Source organism: Squalius cephalus (assembly GCF_949319135.1).
Source record: "Squalius cephalus genome assembly, chromosome: 6".
NCBI classification, from domain to species: Eukaryota; Metazoa; Chordata; class Actinopteri; order Cypriniformes; family Leuciscidae; genus Squalius; species Squalius cephalus.
This window is the reverse complement of record NC_137127.1, coordinates 33,243,478-33,261,995: the sequence shown is the minus strand read 5'-3', so window position 1 is coordinate 33,261,995 and position 18,518 is coordinate 33,243,478. Positions and strand designations below refer to the sequence as shown.

Sequence of the window (18,518 nt, the reverse complement as noted above, 5' to 3'; positions counted from 1 at the left end):
CGTCTTGGAGAAAGTTTTAAAATTATTGATTTGATTTTATAATCTGTGTGGATTCATTTAAGATACTCATACAATCTACATGCTAAAGTGAATCAATGTTTGTGGGGAATTTCCCGCATTATAAGTGGTAGACCTGCGGGAATTATTAAAATATTTATTGAAGTATTATCTGTTACATTATTTATTTTAATAGTTCAAAAAGTACAATCAATGTTCACATTTCGATTTTTAAGAATTGTTGAAAGGTGTCTTTGGTAACACTTTACAATAAGGTTCATTAATTAGCATTATAACTAACTTACTTTTGTTAAGATTAACTAATAATGAACAATAATTCTACAGCATCTTAGTTAATATTAATTTCACCATTTACTAATACGTTATTAAAATGAAAGGTTGTATTTGTTAACATTATTAGTTAATGCACTGTAAACTAACATGAACAAACAATGAACAGCTGTATTTTTATTAACTAGCATTAAAAAAGATTAATAAATACTGTAACAAATGTTTTTCTCATTGTTAGTTCATGGTAGTTAATACATTAACTAATGTTAACTAATTAACATTATTGTAAAGTGTTACCGTGTCTTTTTAATAAATGCAACACGTTCCCAGTCATGTGAAATAATCGTGTTACATAATCGTGATTTCAATATTGACCAAAATAATCGTGATTATGATTTTTCCCATAATCGAGCAGCCCTAGCATCCGTTTTATTTTGACTGCGTTTACGGGGAAACTCGTTGAGACGGACACTGGCTTATTTTTTCGTGCACATGTCTGTTCAAACACAAATAGATAAGAAAGAAAAGGGAATTCGGTGTTCAAGAACTTCACGTGCTGTCTGCGACTGCGTGGCTCTGTGCGCCGACAGATCATCTACATTTGGATGTTAAACATAATAGCCTGATACAGCAAAGACCACGTCGGCAGTATTGACGGCAAAATAGGCTACATAATATTTCGTTCTGTAGGCCTATTGACAGGGGCAATATTTGAAAATCGATAATTAGGCCTATTTTTTAAATTACAATTATATATGCATTTGTCAAAACCGAGAGACTTTCAAGCATCAAAATGTAATTTATTAATATGTATTTGCGCCTTCTATTTTGTCTGAAAACTTCCAACACTCTTGCGTGTCGCGTGAAAAATAGGCGTCGGTTGCGGTTCTATTTCTAGCACGCGGTTTCGGCGCGGCTCGAGAAGTGTGTGTGTCACGCAGGCATTGTGCTCTAACACAAGCTCTAACCAGTTAGCATAAAAGCAGAGCCGACATAAAAACGGACACTCCACGAACACACTGACTGCTGGACAACTGAACTTCTGAGCTTTCTAGTAAATTTGTGTTCGAGTGGTATAACTTGGGTTTCAATAATTTAGATGACACGGGTTCAAATCCCGAACAAACATGGGCTACTAATTTTTTATTATTATTAATTGAGAGAGATTTGTCTAGGTCTAAAACTCTGTTACAGTTTTTTTTTGTTGCTTGTATTTACCATGCATTTCCCTTTTACACTAAGGAACAAATATTATCCAACAGAATGACTGAATTTACATTTGTATAATAATTACAATCATCATTTCAAAAGCAGTTCTGTTAAAAATAGAAAAAAAAACTTTATGGGGTTCCCTATACATAAAGAGTTTTTAAAAAATATGATTACCCACCCCCACAGTAATAGGGTGACCACCCGTCCCGCGTAGCGCGTGCGCGCACAGCGTTTGAAGCCCAATTCATGCGTCCCGCAAATTGAGACCGTGTCACGCATAATCTATGCTTGCTCAAAAAAAAAGTTGGTCGCTCTATATCCTCGAGCCCCAGGCAGCCAAACGAACATTACTTGACAGTTCAGCACGCTATTGTTGCCACACCCACCCCTCAGTTGAACTGCTGACTAGGGGTGCTTCTCAAAATCCCTCCTCGTCTCCTCTCTCCTCCGTCCTCCATCCTATGACCCGGAAACCGATCGAGCACAGCCATCTTGAAGGACATCTCAATTCTCTAATTGCACCGCGAGGAGTCGAGGATCGAGGAGTTAGGAGGCTTCCTGAGGAGTCATGAGCGAGGATACACAGGTGGATCCTATGCGGAAGAGTTTTATCGACTAAAACGTGACGCACGTATAAATTCTCCTCCCCCTTCACATCGGTCACAATCATTTTGATTTATACTTTACTTTTGCAGTTTATATAAACCACACACCTCACATATTTCAACAGGGTATCTTTCTTTATTATTATTTATTATGAATTTCTTAAATAAACAAATTTCAACAACATGAGGGCAGATCCTCTGAGCGCTGCTGATGACGCGATGAAGTGACGCTCGAGTGATCAAGTATTCCAATGTATAAAAAAAGCTTTCATTCGATCCCTCCGTCCTCGCGTCTTTTCCTTGCAGCCTTCCCTCGCATCCTACAGGGGGCGGAGCTGAGACGCGAGGAAAGGAAGCGAGGAGAGGAAACGAGGATGCACAAATAAGAATTGAGAAGCACCCTAGGTTGTCGTCAACTTTTTCTTTGTTGTCATGACAGCGCACGCACGCGCATACCAGACACACTGGGAAGGAAGGAACTTTTAGATGCGCGCTTTCCAATTCGAAAAATGGAGAAAGAGTCTGAGAGAGGCACCGCCATCATCAATTAAAAAGAGAATGTGTGGGTAAGAAAGACTGGGAAAATGAATATTTGTGGCTGAAAGGTGTTGAGGGGGATACCGAGAGGGCTTTTTGTGACCTTTGCAAAACGTCCTTCTCAATCGGACATGGAGGGGAATACGATGTCAATCGTATTTTTTTTTTAAATACTTTATTTTATTTTATTACTGTTCCTGTGGTGTTGAGCAACTACAATTCCTGTTAATCCTATAATTTTATATTATAATTTATTTAAAGTGAATAAATTGTAATGAAAAATAAATAAATACAATTAAATAGTAAATCTTAAGTGGAAGTGCATCTGTCAATTCATTGAATGTTCAAAATATTATGAATCTTTATTTAGAAAAAAATACACATTGGTTGGCCTATTCATGAGCATACATCAGCAATTACTCATGTTTAGGGGAATAGGGCATTATTAATATACCATGTAAGGTGGTATGTGCTAGAAATGTGTAAACCACTATCAGTGAGTTTGCCCGTGGGGTGGGGGCACCGCCGCACCAGGCAGTGTCCCACATTGTCCCTCAGAAACCTACCCCTTGTCCCCCCTTGGGATTATTAGCAGGTGGTCACCCTACACAGTAATCAATGCTATACTTTACCAATAGACCATATAAAATATATAAAATAAAGATATGCAACATGCACGTTTAAACAACAAACAATAAAATCAGAACCAGCGCTTCTGCTCCTGTACTGAGAGACAACATGCAGCACGTTTCAGTTACGATCCTGGTTCCAGTGGCCTTAATGCATGCATGGCTTTTCAAAATGTCACAAAGCATTTTGGGATTGTTTTGAATGAAATATTGAAGTTTATAATTAAGCATTTTGGCACACCAGGCCGAGTGGTGATACGCATTGTTCTAAAATCGGATTTTATTCTGGCGCTTTCATTTGGATTTATTTTTCTCATAACAGCTAAAACAACTTAAAATACTGAGCGGAGCCATTTTTTGGTCTTACAGATAATAGTACATCATTCAAAACTGTAAACTTTTATTCATGTATACTCAATAGGTCAACAACAAAACGTTTTCTGTGGTCTCTGTCTCCGGGAACTGCGCGTCACAAAAATGAACCGAAAGCCACTTGCCTCAGCTCATTCACAATGCTTTAAATGTCTAAATATTAAAAGAATGTTACCTGATTATGTAATCCATATAAAACCTAGAGGTACAGAAGATCTGCTCAAACATGTTTATCATGTGTATGAGCGCTTCCCAATGAGGAAAGGAGAGGACAAGGCAAGAGTGAAAATCTCACTCTAATTAAATGTAAATCGCCCTGAATTAAAATGTAAAAACAGATCAAATAATTTTTTTGTCGAAATGTTGCGAGATTGTTTCGTTTAAGTTCATAATTATTCTATAATGTTATTTAGTTTAACAGCAGCACAAAATACCCACTGTAGTTCGAGATTTATTTGAATAAGTAAAAAATAACCACCCTCTGCTTAATTCACAAATCGCACCCTGGTTTTAAGGACCCAAAGATCTAGCCCGACTGAAAGATGAACATGAGTTTGAAGTTCGTATTTTGTTTTGCTTAGAAAAAGCTGGCCTAAACCGAAGTAGCATTTTAATTCTTCAAATAGCCTGAATTCTTCAATCTTTTTATGACAGAAATATTACTACATGTAGCTAAAATTATTTAATTCCTTCATTATCAACACTTTAATAATGCTAATGTCTAGAATAGCGAGTTAAATCTGAATTGCGACTTCTGATTTTCTCAGACGCTCCGCTCCTCTCAGAGCCGGTGGGGGGTTTGGAGGGGCAGTTCAGTGGCTTTATCGTGGGGGTGCAGGACAATACCCTATAGGTGTTCATGTCTCGTCTTTCATATGGAGAGTGTTGGATAGCCAGCCTAATGATACAGAACAGGCAAAGGCAAAATTCCTTTCAAATGTAGCTAATTTATTTAAAGGTTTTGCATAAAAAAAATAAAAAAAATTGAAGTGTTCAATCCAGTTGTTTCAACTGGTTTTGTAGAGTTTTAGAATGTTTGAGCAGTGTGTATGATTGTCAACAATCTGGCATTATTTAAACATGAACTGTTGACGAAACACGTTCATGCCAACTAAACAAATACAAGTGAGCAGCAGATATACAGCGCTTTTATTCGCGATCAACCTCGTTTTATTGTGAGGTGAATTCAAAGCATTCTGTTTCTTTGAAGCAACAAAGGCTAAATAATTTGTCACAGTTGTTTTTTGTAATTGGTGTGGATGACACTTATTAGTTATGATTATGATGATTATCAGCTGTATGATGTGTTTCTACCCTGAAACATTTAATTTTAATAGAGACCCGGCATGCGTGCAGTGAGGGAGAAAAAATAAACTTGCTAAAAAGAGATCCAGCGCGTCTGTGAGAGAGAGACTATTTAGTTAGTCTGTTATTTTTTGCAGCCAAGCCAACAAGTATTTTTAGCGCAATTTTCCACCGGACAAATTGCGATTGTTAACTCATGATTTCTGTTCTGTGCGTCTGTGCGCACCAATCTTGCACTTCTATCTACTCCTCAACCAGACCACCTAGAGACTTCGGGTTTTCGGCATTATGTTAAGGAAGGTCTAATCTCGGGAACGCACAAAAAAAATCCAGGAAAAGATTTACTATCTCTTAGTGTTGTGATCCCATGAGGTGAGAAAATTGCGCTAAAACACTCACTGAGTTTTTATTACTTGTTTCTGATTTGTTCAATGTATGGATCTGTTTTGAAAATATTATTTCGTTGCTGGCCGGATTTCACTGTCAATCGTCTCAATTTCGTGAATGATTCACAAAACAATAATTTAGCAGATTAAAAACGAGCTTCATCATCTTCATTTTCTGGTGCGATCAGCTGATAATCTCCTTCAACAAACCTTCAGGTTTTGTCATCTGTACAGCGCAACAGAGGCTCAACTGGAATGTAGCAAATTGATGTTGTAATTAGGGCTGCACAATATATCGAAAAATTATCGTTATCGCGATAATAGTATATGCGATATCCGTATCGCAGAGAGGTGCGATACATTGCATTTATTTTATATGCCAAGCATTTGTGATGCATGCATGCATTGCATACATTAGGTTGTTTACCCAAATTCGACCAATCAAATGGGGCCTTACTATCTTTATACCCGCCTCCCCAGTAGGTGCTATTATGCTATTGGCTAGATCGGGTGCAAAGGGGAACCTAGTGGCTCAGAGCAGAGAGTGGAAAATAAAAACTAATGGCGGGAGTAGAGACAAGTGAGCAAAATGACAACAGCGAAGAACCTGTGCCTAAAAAGAACTGTACGTCTGAAATATGGCAATATTCTGGCTTCAGTAGAGAAGACGTGTCATAAATGCAGTTACTGTGTAAGGGGCCGTTCACTTATCGCGTCTAAAACGCATGGAAAGCGAGGCGGCACCGCTATGTCCTTCTTTCCACAAATGCTTGCGTCTGTCTTTGCTATGCAACCATGACCTGCATGAGCTTGTGGAACTCTGAAAAGTTGAGGTGTTCTCATCTCGTAGCGGCATATGCGGGCCTGGAAAAATGTGCTTTCATTTTGAGTGCACTTGCCGCACGCCTGCACTTGAAAAAACGCGATATGTGAACATAAGTGACGGTGTCACTAAGTCGTGCCGAACAATTTTGGCCACATTGAGAGGAAACTAATCTACACAGTCATCTGGAACGCAACCTCAGGGAACTATATGAAGAATTCAAAAAGTGTTGGCCCAAATCTACCAAAACTGCTAACGAAATGCCAAGTAACAATAACAGAGTCTCACAGACAACCATTAATCAAAGTGTTGCATGTGTAACATTAACTTCTTATAAAAAAACTGAGATATTCTTCTGAAGATCAGAGGAATATCTATTAGCCTACCTGTTTATTTTAGTATGATCATTACATATATAAATAAATAAAAAAAACTTTAAAAAAAAATAGCATTTCTCTGGGGAGAAATATCGCAAGAAATATTGTTATCGCAATACTCAACAACAATATCGCATATCGCATATTTTCCCAGTATCGTGCAGCCCTAGTTGTAATGTGCCATTAGTAATTAAACAAAACGCTTGACTTTAATAATCTATTACCTATTTAATCATCAAGAACAGTAAAACATAAACGCTGTCGGCCAACATCAGTTAACAGCATGTAGGCTACAATGTTATCAGACAATGAATAGGCTAACAAAGCTCCGACAAAACACTAACAAAGTGTTTTGAATCAATAAATGAACATTTCAGAAGTTTTTATTTTTGACAAATAGCATATTAAACTAGAAACAAAATTATGAAGATGGCAGAGTTCAGATTCAAACTTAAACTGTTTGAAGCACGGCGAAGCACATATTGTAGCGTTGACCACACAGCCATTCTGAACACAGTCTAATGAGTATGAGCTTAACGTCTTATACTTACACAAAGCCTCATTGATGTGACATTTTTCTATTGCAATGTTTATGTTGAAATGTTTTCATTATTTATTAAAGAAAATTATGCTAATCATAACAACTGACTGTAAGCCGATTTAATTCTTAATTAATCATAAAACACAAATGCTGCCGACTAACATCACTTAGCAAGTCCTGACAATGTTTTAATTTTACGATCATTTAGTTTAATTTACTTCACGGTTATGTTTCAGTTCATAAATCTAGGCCTACTAACAAATTAAAATAACACGAAGTATAAGACACAAAATCTTTACATGCATTGCCTTTCTAGCTATAGAAAAACTGGGCAAACAATGTTAACATTTAGCCTACTTTGCTTAAATTTAATGCAATAATAGAGTACAGTTTCAGTTCTAAATTTGTACTGTAATTTCAGTATTGGGATTATGAATTAATTTAACTACAATGTTTCACTTGAATTTATCTGCTACCAGTTCTCAATCTCTCTCAATGAGCCGCGGCGCAGCAGCAGATAGATAGAATAAACTGACACTCTACGCAATAGAGAGAATAAACTGACACTTTTCAAAGTCTGTGATTGTAACGCCCCTTAGCGGTAAGTGCTTTTTAGGGGCCAAGCCCCGAAGGGGATAGCCCCTATTGTATCTGTTAGTTTACTTTATTATTATTTTTCCCAAATGGGAGTCAATGGCAGCCCTATGAACCGTAAGTAGGAAAATGATGAAATTTGGAACAATTGTAGAGATGGTCATGAAAAGTAATTGGACCAATTTTAGAGTCTCTAGGACCAACTCTATAGTGCCACCACCAGTTCAAAAATTCAATCTTCTAAAGGTTATAACTTTTGAACCCTTTGATCTAGAACAGGGGTTTTCAAAGTCTAAGACAGTGGGCCTCACTTTTGACACAACTTACCCAATGGCAGATTTTCTGAGGCATTAGGCAAACGTCTCTGTGGTTTAATGACGAGAGAAACCCCGACGCGCATCTGCAAAGGGGCGGATGGCCCGACGAAATGTGTCGTCATAGGAGAGGAATGTGGACAAACGTTGACATAACATATCAAAGGTTGGCTTGCTCATCCTAAAATTTTGGACCCACTGCTCCTCGTTAAAGACAATATTTAAACACAATATGCTCCCACCAGTCCTGAGATCTCTCTCGCACACAATAACTGAAGCATATGCGCAAGCTGCAATGATGGCACTTTTCGCCCTGCTCTGCCTCAAAATCATGGTGATGTTTGGCGAACTTTGCTTATATCGCAGAGCTAGCATCAAGCATATTTCGCATTCGTCCATCTGTGCAAGAGAATTTAACCCTTTAAGCATGCGCAATGTTTCAGATAGTACGGAAAGTGTAAACACATAAATCGGATATGGGTCACAGTTGAAAGAACATGTAAACGGACGGTCAAAAAAAATCAGAACAAATCAGAATTGGGCATCAAGACCTGCAGTGTAAATGAGGCCTTATTTTCAGAATAATAACAAATGTAACTTTTTTAATTTATTCATTCAATTATTAGGCTATAATTTTTACCACTCTCCGCACCTCCCCTGGCATGCTCTGGAGCCCCCCTGGGGAGGCGTGCCCCACACTTTGAAAATCCCTGATCTAGAAAAATTAAACTTAGTAAACCTGATTCCACTCTTCATGCTGATTACATTAAATATCTTACATTAAGACTCCGCCCATTACAGTAGTGGCCATTTTGAAAAGTACAGTATTCAGTTTTTTTGCTACTCCTCCTTCAAAATTTGTCCAATTTTGTAAAAAAATTGCTCAAATGATCTTTGGACTGAGCCGCACAGAAATGAGAGAACAGATTTTTTTTATTCATCTTTGTTCAAAAGTTATGATGTCGCAAACTTAACGAGGTCAACCCAAAATTGGTTCAGAAGCTATAGCTCGGCCAAACTTTGATCAATTGAAACGAAAATTGAGGGTCCAAGCCAAAGTTGGGAACAGCGCCACCTACAGGTCATGAGATTTGGAAAATGTCTATTTTGGCCAATAACTTTTGAACAGTTTGTCAGTTTTATCATAATATTGGTGTCTATAGATTCCTTGCGTCATGCCGAATCCGTGGATACCGAATTGTCAGAGATTGGATGAACCATGTGTCCGCCATTTTGAATCTTGTCATAAAATGCAATATCTTTTAAACTATTTGACACATCAGCACAAAAGTTGGTAGGGATGATCGACACCATGTCCTGAAGGGACATGAGCAGTTTGAACACAGCGACACCTAGTGTTCCAGAGATATGTTTTTTTGCAAAAACGCTTATAACTTTTGAAATCATAGTTTAAAATTTGATTTTAAAATTTGTCATTATATTCCTTGGCTTATGCCGATTCTGACGATATCTCATTTGTCATTTTCCAACAATGTGACTGTCCGCCATATTGAAGCAAGTGAAAAACAGTTTATTCACTACTCCTCCTTAAAATTTTGCTCAATTTTGTCCAAAATTTGATCAGATGAACTTTGGGCCGAGCCGCACAGAAATGACTGAACGGATTTTTGATATTCGCTACCGTTCCCGAGATATTCATCTCCAAAGAGTTAGCTAAAGCATACTAATTGGTTAGCATGCTAACCAGATGCCATTCTTTCTAATGTGGCTCTTCAGCTATCAGGCTAACCATAAGCTACATTAGCATTAAGATAGCTTAGCATGCTAATCTGGTTAACATGCTTTTTAGGGCTGTCACTTTTGTGAAAAAATCCTGCTCGATTTTTGAGACATAAGTGTTTATTGAATCGATTGTTAAATCAATTGTCCATGTCTAAAGACGTTTCCATTTTAAACGCCAAATATGGGCAAATCCACGGACAACTAACAGGCATTAGGACGAACGTAAAGAGGGCGCTTGAGACGCGCACAAGTCAGCAATATTCCTGTTGCTTTACTGGCGTGAAGTTTCGTGCACAATGACAAACAGGAGTGCAACATTCTCGAAAAACAATAAGCAGAGTCGACTGCCATAACATAAATGAAAAACATTACTGCAGGCTTCAACATGGCTGTGTTTACAGTAAGAAATGTCAAACAAATTCTGCCTACGTAGGCGATTGTTGACCATAGCCCGAATCTGTATCTGTATGCATGACGAGACTGTCTGAGTACCGGCAGAATTCACATTTTTGTAGTAAAAAGAGAAACATTATGCAGAAGTATAATTTGCTGTTATGTGTGTTTGTCAGAGTTGCTGTGTGACGTGCGTTCGCTGCGGGCGTATCGTGACGAGCTGGACGCGCTCCGAGAGAAGACCTTTAAAATCGATTCCCTATTTTCGTTTTCGAAACTTGTGTTGGTTGGTCCGATCGATTGTGCAATCGATTTTCGAACGTAAAGTGACAGCCCTAATGCTTTTGTGTGCTCATTCTTTCACTGAAGCCTCTCCTCTGCAGCTTTGTAATTCAGCGTCCTCTGAGAGGCGCAAGCTGCTAAACCACGTGCCACGAAACCCCCAACCATTCCGCTCGTGGGTTCGAATCCTGTGTGGCACATGCCCAGACCGCAAGAGGTACTGTGGCAAACTCTATAGCGCCACCACCAGTTTCAAAAATTAACTTTTCTAATGATTAATAGTTATAACTTTTAAACCATTTGATCTAGAAAAATGAAACTTAGTACACCTGAATCCGCTCTTCATGCTGATCACATTCAACATCATACATACATAAAGACTCTGCCCATTACAGTAGAGGCCATTTTGAAAAGTACAGTATTCAGTTTATTCGCTATTTCTCGTTCAAATTTTACCCGATTCTTACGGAAATTGGCTCAGATGATCTTTGGACCGAGCCACACAGAAATGACTGAACAGATTTTTGAGATTTGCTACCGTTCCCTAGAAATGACTTTAAGTCGACTGTCACTATGTTTGTTCTCATATGTGCTTAAATGCTTGCTGTGCTGTGCTTACTTAGCTGCTGTGCTTACAGTACTTTTTGCTTGATGTATTTGCTGTGCTCTTACAATGCTTGTTGTTTTTAAATGCTTGCTGCGCTGCTGTGCTTACAGTACTTGCTGTGCTGCTGTGCTTGATGTATTGCTGTGCTTGCTGTACTACTTTGCTTACAGTACTTGCTGTGCTGCTGTGCTTGATGTGCTTGCTGTACTTGCAGTGCTTGCGATGCCTTCGGGCTTGGCCCCGAATTGCTGCTTGCGGCTATATTGTTTAGGTTGTTTTTGTTTAGGTTTGTTAAAAGGCAGCAAATACACATCCCCAATTTGACCGCCACCGTATTATTCTGGTTGAGTACCAACTGTATGCGAAGCATAAATTAGCTAGGGTTTCTGGCCAGGTGAGAAAGAGAATTTCAAACTTTCTGACAGGCAAAATTAAACTTGGAGAAAAAAGAATTCACCCATCTGCCAGAACTCCGTTATAAAAGAATAGCCTCCATAGAACCGGGATGGGGATTACAGGATTAAGAATGACTTGCAGATCTGATTCACTTACCTCTGCAGACGGATCTGATACCCACAGGACTTCCCTTCTCCCACCGGCTCTGCCCTTTCTGAAGCCACTCTCTCTGCAACCTAAACAAAGGCACTTACTTATAACCTCACACCTTAAATAGAAAAGTTTAGTGGGACCACAGACACTCTACAAATTAGGTAGGAAGAGTGGGATCAGATATGCTGCTTTTTAATGAAGTTCAAATCAATCAAATCAAATCAAGGAGAAAGAACAAAAACAAAGAGGCCTAATTATATTTCATTTCTGCAATGTATACTGAACTTGAAAGTATCTATATGGCTTGTGACTGGTCCTGTGACACAACTTTTGCCCCATGTTAGAGATCATGGTGTTATATACATATAAAAAAAAAAGCTGAATCATCAGGAAAGGGAATAGAATAAAGTTCAAAGGTTTTTAAAGAAATTAATACCTTTTATTCAGCAACGATGCACATTAAATTGATCAAAAGTGACAGTAAAAAGACATTTATAAAATTACAAAAGAGTTATATTTCAAATAGGACTAAACGCTGTTCTTCTGAACTTTCTATTAAATAAAAGAATCTAGAAAAAATATGTTTAAAAATATTTAGCAGTAAAAATGTTTTCATTTATAGGAAATGTTTCTTGGGCACCAGATCAGCATCTTAGAATGATTTCTGACAGATCATGTGACCTGTCCTGGAGGACCATCTAATGCAGGCCAGGGTTTTCAAACTGCAAGAGAGTGCAAGGGTGTCTGGGGAAAAGTTTAGAGAAAAAACAGGTTAAAATTGAATAATGCTTTTACTTACAGATATGGCACTGATACGCCGTGGCTGCGTGCAAACCACCCTGCAGAGAGAGCCCATGCCCCTCTGGATGAAGTCATCAAGGATGAACTGAGTGACCTGGGTGGTCTTACCACAGCCTGTCTCTCCACTGACTACCAGTACCTGGTTAGCACTGATCAGTTTAACCAGCTCCTACAGTAAGACAAAAACAGAATGGTGCATGAGAGAACTAAAAATAGTAAAAATTCACTGGGTGATCAGCGAACTAAAATGCTTCTTCACATTAAAACTAAAGACTAAAAGAGACGTAACAACATAATTATTACGCTGTAAAAAAAAAAAAAAAAAAATCTACATTTTACAGAAAAATACTGTAAAAATGCTACAGTAAAAACAGTACAAAAATGTTAAGTTACCTTACTTACATATTACGGTGAAAAACTGTAAATGATTTAACATCCCATTACATTTTACTGTAAAATACAGTCAAATGTATGGTTTTAGCAAGTAAAAACTATGAATTACCATAAGAAGTCCCTGAGTTACCAGAAGTCCCTGAGTTACACATCACATATGATTAAATTATTATAAATAATTTAGTCCTTTCTTATTTTTGTTATCAGTTACATACATTAGTGTGTTGTGTTACATTTAATGTTATTTAGTTCATGTTTATTGCGTTATTCTAGTATCATGTGTGTTTCCCTGATGTTTTTTTGTCTTCGCGTGTATGACCCTGTGCACAGTCTTGAACATGTTTTATGAACAGACTACTTTAAGATTAACTCTGACTCATCATGTGGCTTTCTATTGTGCCACCTGTATTATTGTGGTGGTTATCGGTATATTTTACAGTCCCACTGTGGTGAAAATCAAGCTTTTAACGTTGTTTATATGTCTATGTAATGTTTTTAATATGCTTTAAGACAAACCATGTGCAAATTCATAAATCAACACCATTGCGGAGTATTTTCTCCTTAAAACTGTAGTGAACCAAAGATAGACTCAAAAATGCGGTTTGAAATCACTGGCGTTTCTGACATCACAAACTACATTGTAACCAATCGCGACAACGTGTGATAGTCAACGAGTGGATCTCTAAGCTGGTGTGAGTGAATGGAGGCAGGGCTAATTTGCATATTCATAGAACCACATGAGGCAAGGGTGTAGAGCAGGGGTTCTCAATCCTGGTCCTCGAGGGCCACTTTCCTGCAGAGTTTAGCTCCAACCTTGATCAAACTCACCTGCCTTTAGCTCTCTAGTAAACCTGAAGAGCTTAATTAGCTGGTTCAGGTGTGTTTGATTAGGGTTGGAGCTAAACTCTGCAGGAAAGTGGCCCTCGAGGACCAGGATTGAGAACCCCTGGTGTAGAGCAGGGGTGCCCAATCCTGCTCCTGCCGATCGACTGTCCTGCACAGTTCATCTCCAACCCTAATCAAACACACCTGAAGCAACCAATTAAGGTCTTCAGGATCACTTGAAAATTAAAGGCAGGTGTGTTTGATTAGGGTTGGAGATGAACTGTGCAGGACAGTCGATCGGCAGGAGCAGGATTGGGCACCCCTGGTGTAGAGTTACATTTAAGCTATTTTAAGGCATGAAGAATGTATTTTTAGAGGAACAAAACTTTTAAATATGTCATTTTGGTGATCAAAGATGAGTTTTAAGGGTTACAATTATTGACTACAGGGGGACTTTAGGGTACAAAGGCAGATGTTGGTAGTTAAAGTAGGTATATTAACATTATACCACCTAATGACATATATGGTTATAAGTTATAAAATATACAGGCATGCTGTAAAAATGGAAACATTGTCATAACCACAACTGCCAGTGTTTTACAGCAAATTTTACAGTGATATAACTGCATATGAATCAGGGATGGAAATTAACTTTTTTGTCCACCTGCCACTGTGGCTGGTGGATTTCAAAATCTACCAGCCACTCAATGTTTTTACCAGCCACTTTCTTGTTTTTAACCGACAATGTGTAACTGCATGTGGAAATTAATACTACAAGATCTACAATACTTAAGCAGTTTATTTAATCTCAAGTCTCAATGAAATACTGACATTTTCTCTTTCGCTCTTATATATTTCTCTTTTTTACTTAGATGTGGCATTTGGATGATTCATGGTCTTTTATGGCTTCCAGTTTTAGGTTTTTAGTCCCAACAATGAAACTAGGGCTGGGCGATATGGACCAAAAGTCATATCCCGATATATTTAGGCTGAATATCGATATATGATATATATCCCGATATTTTTTCCGCAAAGTGAGAGCAAATGTTCAAAGTCAAAGCCAAATATGACATGTCACAAGTAGTTTTATTGAAACCGGCTATTTCCACACACACAAGTACTGTCCCCCTTTACTTAACATAAATTGTAAGAATATGACTAATAGTAAAGACAAGTACTAATAAATAAACATTAGGCCTATGCTAAAGCTATTAAATAGCAGTCCCAAACTAGTTTTTGTTAATACAATGTTGGTATGAGCCACTACAGTCATTTAAAAATATAAAAAGTAACACAAAGAAAAATAAAGTGGCATTTTTGGGTTAATATGGGAACGACAGTTACCAAGGTGAATACACAATACTAACAAGAACTGTCAATGAACCATGGAAACTGCTCCTGGTGAATAGAATGAAAATCATACCTGCATTACTTTTATTTTGTGTAATTTAGAACGTAACGGCGTTGCATGCTCGTAGTTTATTTTGCACTTTATATACAGTGAGGTGATACACAGCGCGCGCCGCCGCATTTGCGCGTGCAATTGAGTGTACAGGATAACGGCTGACAGGACAAGAAAGTCCGTTTTTCTGAGGTGAAAAGCTTTATTTCAGCGTACACTTATGTCACTGCCTGGTAGTTCCTATTGTGTTGGGTTTTCTGAAGTAGTCATGATTCGCCTCTCATAACATACATAACATACTCTAAACACGCACGCAGAGTGGAAAAGGAGGGGCGGTGGCGGGGGCGCGGCCAGCAGACAGTGCAGAGAGCTCCGGGTCAGCACGCAGCTTGCTTGGAGCAAGGATCACAGCGCAAATTTGAACTATATCGATATATGCGATATGGTCTAATTCCATATCTCCTCCTGAGATGTTTTCTCTGCAGAACGCCTGCGATGTAACGCCACATGTTTTTTTGAAAGGGTGCCTCCTCTAAAAGTGTCCGCCGTCCGTGTGAAACAGTATGCTATTTTTATTTACCCGCCACGGTGGCCGATAGGTGAAGCGAGTTTACCCGCCACAACACAAAATCACCCGCATTTGGCGGGTGCTAATTTCCATCCCTGATATGAATCACAAAAGGTGACATTTACCTCTCTCATCCCATAAGAAGGTAGCTTCTCTCTGAATTTCTGAAAAAGGAAATGCCACATTAAAACAAAGTTGTGGGTAAAAGCGCTTTTCCTTTTTTGACATGAAGAGTTAGTGAATAGTTCTCTGTCCGTCTCACCAGCATATCAATGTATCTAGCGTTATCTTTTTTCTTCTCCTGATCTTTCTTGAGCTCCTCATCCAGCGAGGGTTTCCGCACAACATCCTGGAATAAGTATTCCAGGTCAGCGTCATTAAGCTCCTCTTTCACATTTGCTCCCAGCTCATTCTCCCATTTCTCTTCTTTAGGCTCAATTTTTGGCACTTTCACAATGTTCTGCGGTTCCGGAGGATCATCTCCGTCAAAGTAACTGGAACGCATACACAATTTCGTTAAGCATAATTATGGAAAATACAATTTTAAAATACCTTGACATGTCCATGATTTCAATGACTATGTGGACCCAGATGATTGTACAATATTGTTTTGCACCTGTGGCCACTGGGCTCCTCCTTCACCCTCCAGCTCTGAGACGTGGAGGGATGCCCGTCTCTGCCCGGATCTCTTTGGACAAAATTCAGCAACTGAGTAATGTGCTGCTCTCGTGATTCATCCATTTGAACAACTGCCCTCTAAAATGACACAACCATTCTCAGTCTTAAAATATGCACAATCATATCATATAGATATTGTTTGGTCAAATAAACATTTTCCCAGACTGTTTTAAATAGTGTTGCAAAAAATAGTCCCACTCATACACATTATATTGATATACCCAACAAATGTTTCAGCACATTCGACTTTCTCATGATCTTAATCCATTAGATCTAAAGACTTTTGCTTAAATGCTTGAAATTTGTTTAGTAGACAAACATAAATTGTTCTCGATTATGCATTTCTTACAAAATCTTACTTTATTACAAATTTTTAGAATGACTTTGACCAAGTGGTGACGAAAATCAGCCACAATCGTATAAAGTTAATAATAAAAAGGTGTTTAATTAAGTTCAGAAATGGTCTGTACATTTGTTTCGCCCATAATAAAATGTCTCACAAGCATCAATATTATGCCACTGACTCATATAGCTGTCAATCTCAGACAACACATTACCAAGTACTATAATTCAACATATTTTATAAACAAACAATCTGACATCATAGTAACCGTCTACTACTCACAGATTTCCTCTCTGCCTCAGATCTTTTAATGCCGCCCCATTTGGCATACCACAGTCCAATTTCTCGACCCTTTAAATGAGGTGGATGTTTGCCTCTTCCTCCTCCTCCTCCTCCTCCTCCTCCTCCTCCTCCTCCTCCTCCTCTTCGTCCCCTTCCATGTCCTTGTTCTTCCCTTGAGTCCCAGTCGGGGCTCCTCGGGTATCCTGCACCCCCACTGGATCCAGCCCCTCCATCCCACTTGGACCCTCCATCTCCGAACCGCCGACCCCCTCCTCGCCAACCGCGTCTATTACCGTACCCATGATTCATGCCGCCGGACTAACGTTAATATAGCACCGCTCAGCGATCATATGAACCAGAGCAGCTGCTGCAACTCTGATGCCGGTTTAAAGATGATAAAGTGTTATGATGCCTCTGATTGTCATTTATCACAACGTACTACAGTCCAACATAACGATATTTTCTCAAACATCGGAAATGTCGTACACATATGACGAAAAGGTAAAACCGAGGCGACTAATATTGACGCAATGGTATGCGATTGGTGCCGGCTGCGCATGCGCTATAAATCAAAAATTCAAGCGGCGCTGCTGTGACTTTTTTTTTTTTTTTTTTACTGACTTTACTCATCTACATCCTAATCAAATCACAGGTAGAGTTAATATGACAGAAAAAAAATCATAAAACAAAAATAATATACATAATCTTTTTATTTATTTATAATCTCAATTCTTTTTAATATTATATTATTCACCTGGAAAAAAAACAGCTTAATCCAGCCTAACATTGCAAGGGGGAAGGGGGGAGGGGGAGCAGTCAAACAGTGATTATATAACATAAAAGAAATAAGTATGGATCTGACAATTTATATAGTATGTAGGCTATATAGACTATGAAAAATATGAATGCATCAGAGGATCACCTCACCTTACTGAAACATCCATGAAAAATCCTGTTTTATCCCACTATCAACTGGAAGAAAATCATTAACCGTTGTGGTTGAACATGATGTAACCAAATGGAGGGAAAACGTATAGCCTACCTCTTGAAAAAAACTTTTTTTCCAGAGAAAAAAAAAAAATGCAAATGAGTTTTCCTAAACAGAAAAGGCCGTATCATAAAGGTTTAATGTTCATCTCAAGACCCGGGAACACTAATTATGTTCTCTTAGCATCTCCATTGGTGGTGTAATCTTATAGAAACCTTTCAAGTCTAAGAGAAGTTATTGTCTCCTGCTTTCCTGCAGTATCGTACAGCAAAAAAGGAGCTGTGTGTTTACTGCCTGAGGCATGTAAAAGCATGAAGACTTCAGGCAATTGTCCTAATGCTTATACTCTAATTGGCCTCTGCTCATATTGTCAACGGTGTCTTGTTTAAAAGGCAGCAGAGCATACAGACAGGGATTAACAGGGAGCTTAAACAGCGACTGTTTTAACAAAAGGCAGGGAGCTAATTAGAACCCTGTGGCGTTGTGGGAGAACTGCGTGGGGAAGGTGCAGAGGACTTATCCTACAGAAGCTTCGAGACCCCATCATGAAATATGTATAACATTATTAAATGAACCTACACCCACCATTCTTTCTCTTCCTCTTTCTCTCTCATGTCCGCACATTCTAGCACAAACACACACTCACACCTTGAATTGTGTTTTCAAGAAAATGTGTAAAAT

The 18,518-nt window shown here is 38.5% G+C and overlaps 1 protein-coding gene across 2 annotated transcripts in view; it reads right to left on the bottom strand.

Moving 5' to 3' along the window:
* The window catches only part of dhx36 (DEAH (Asp-Glu-Ala-His) box polypeptide 36), a 145,361-nt gene extending 127,965 nt beyond the window's left edge, over positions 1–17,396 (bottom strand). The window contains exons 1-6 of one of the 2 annotated variants that reach the window (XM_079874211.1): positions 16,850–17,396; positions 16,163–16,302; positions 15,809–16,040; positions 15,672–15,710; positions 12,357–12,527; positions 11,561–11,640 (exon numbers count right to left, since the gene is read on the bottom strand). In XM_079874211.1, the coding sequence (XP_079730337.1) occupies positions 11,561–11,640; positions 12,357–12,527; positions 15,672–15,710; positions 15,809–16,040; positions 16,163–16,302; positions 16,850–17,158 (971 nt within the window). In that variant the 5' untranslated portion in view covers positions 17,159–17,396. The remainder of the gene's footprint in view (positions 1–11,560; positions 11,641–12,356; positions 12,528–15,671; positions 15,711–15,808; positions 16,041–16,162; positions 16,303–16,849) is intronic. The other variant, XM_079874212.1, reaches the window with a different exon arrangement.
* Positions 17,397–18,518: the final 1,122 nt, after the last annotated feature.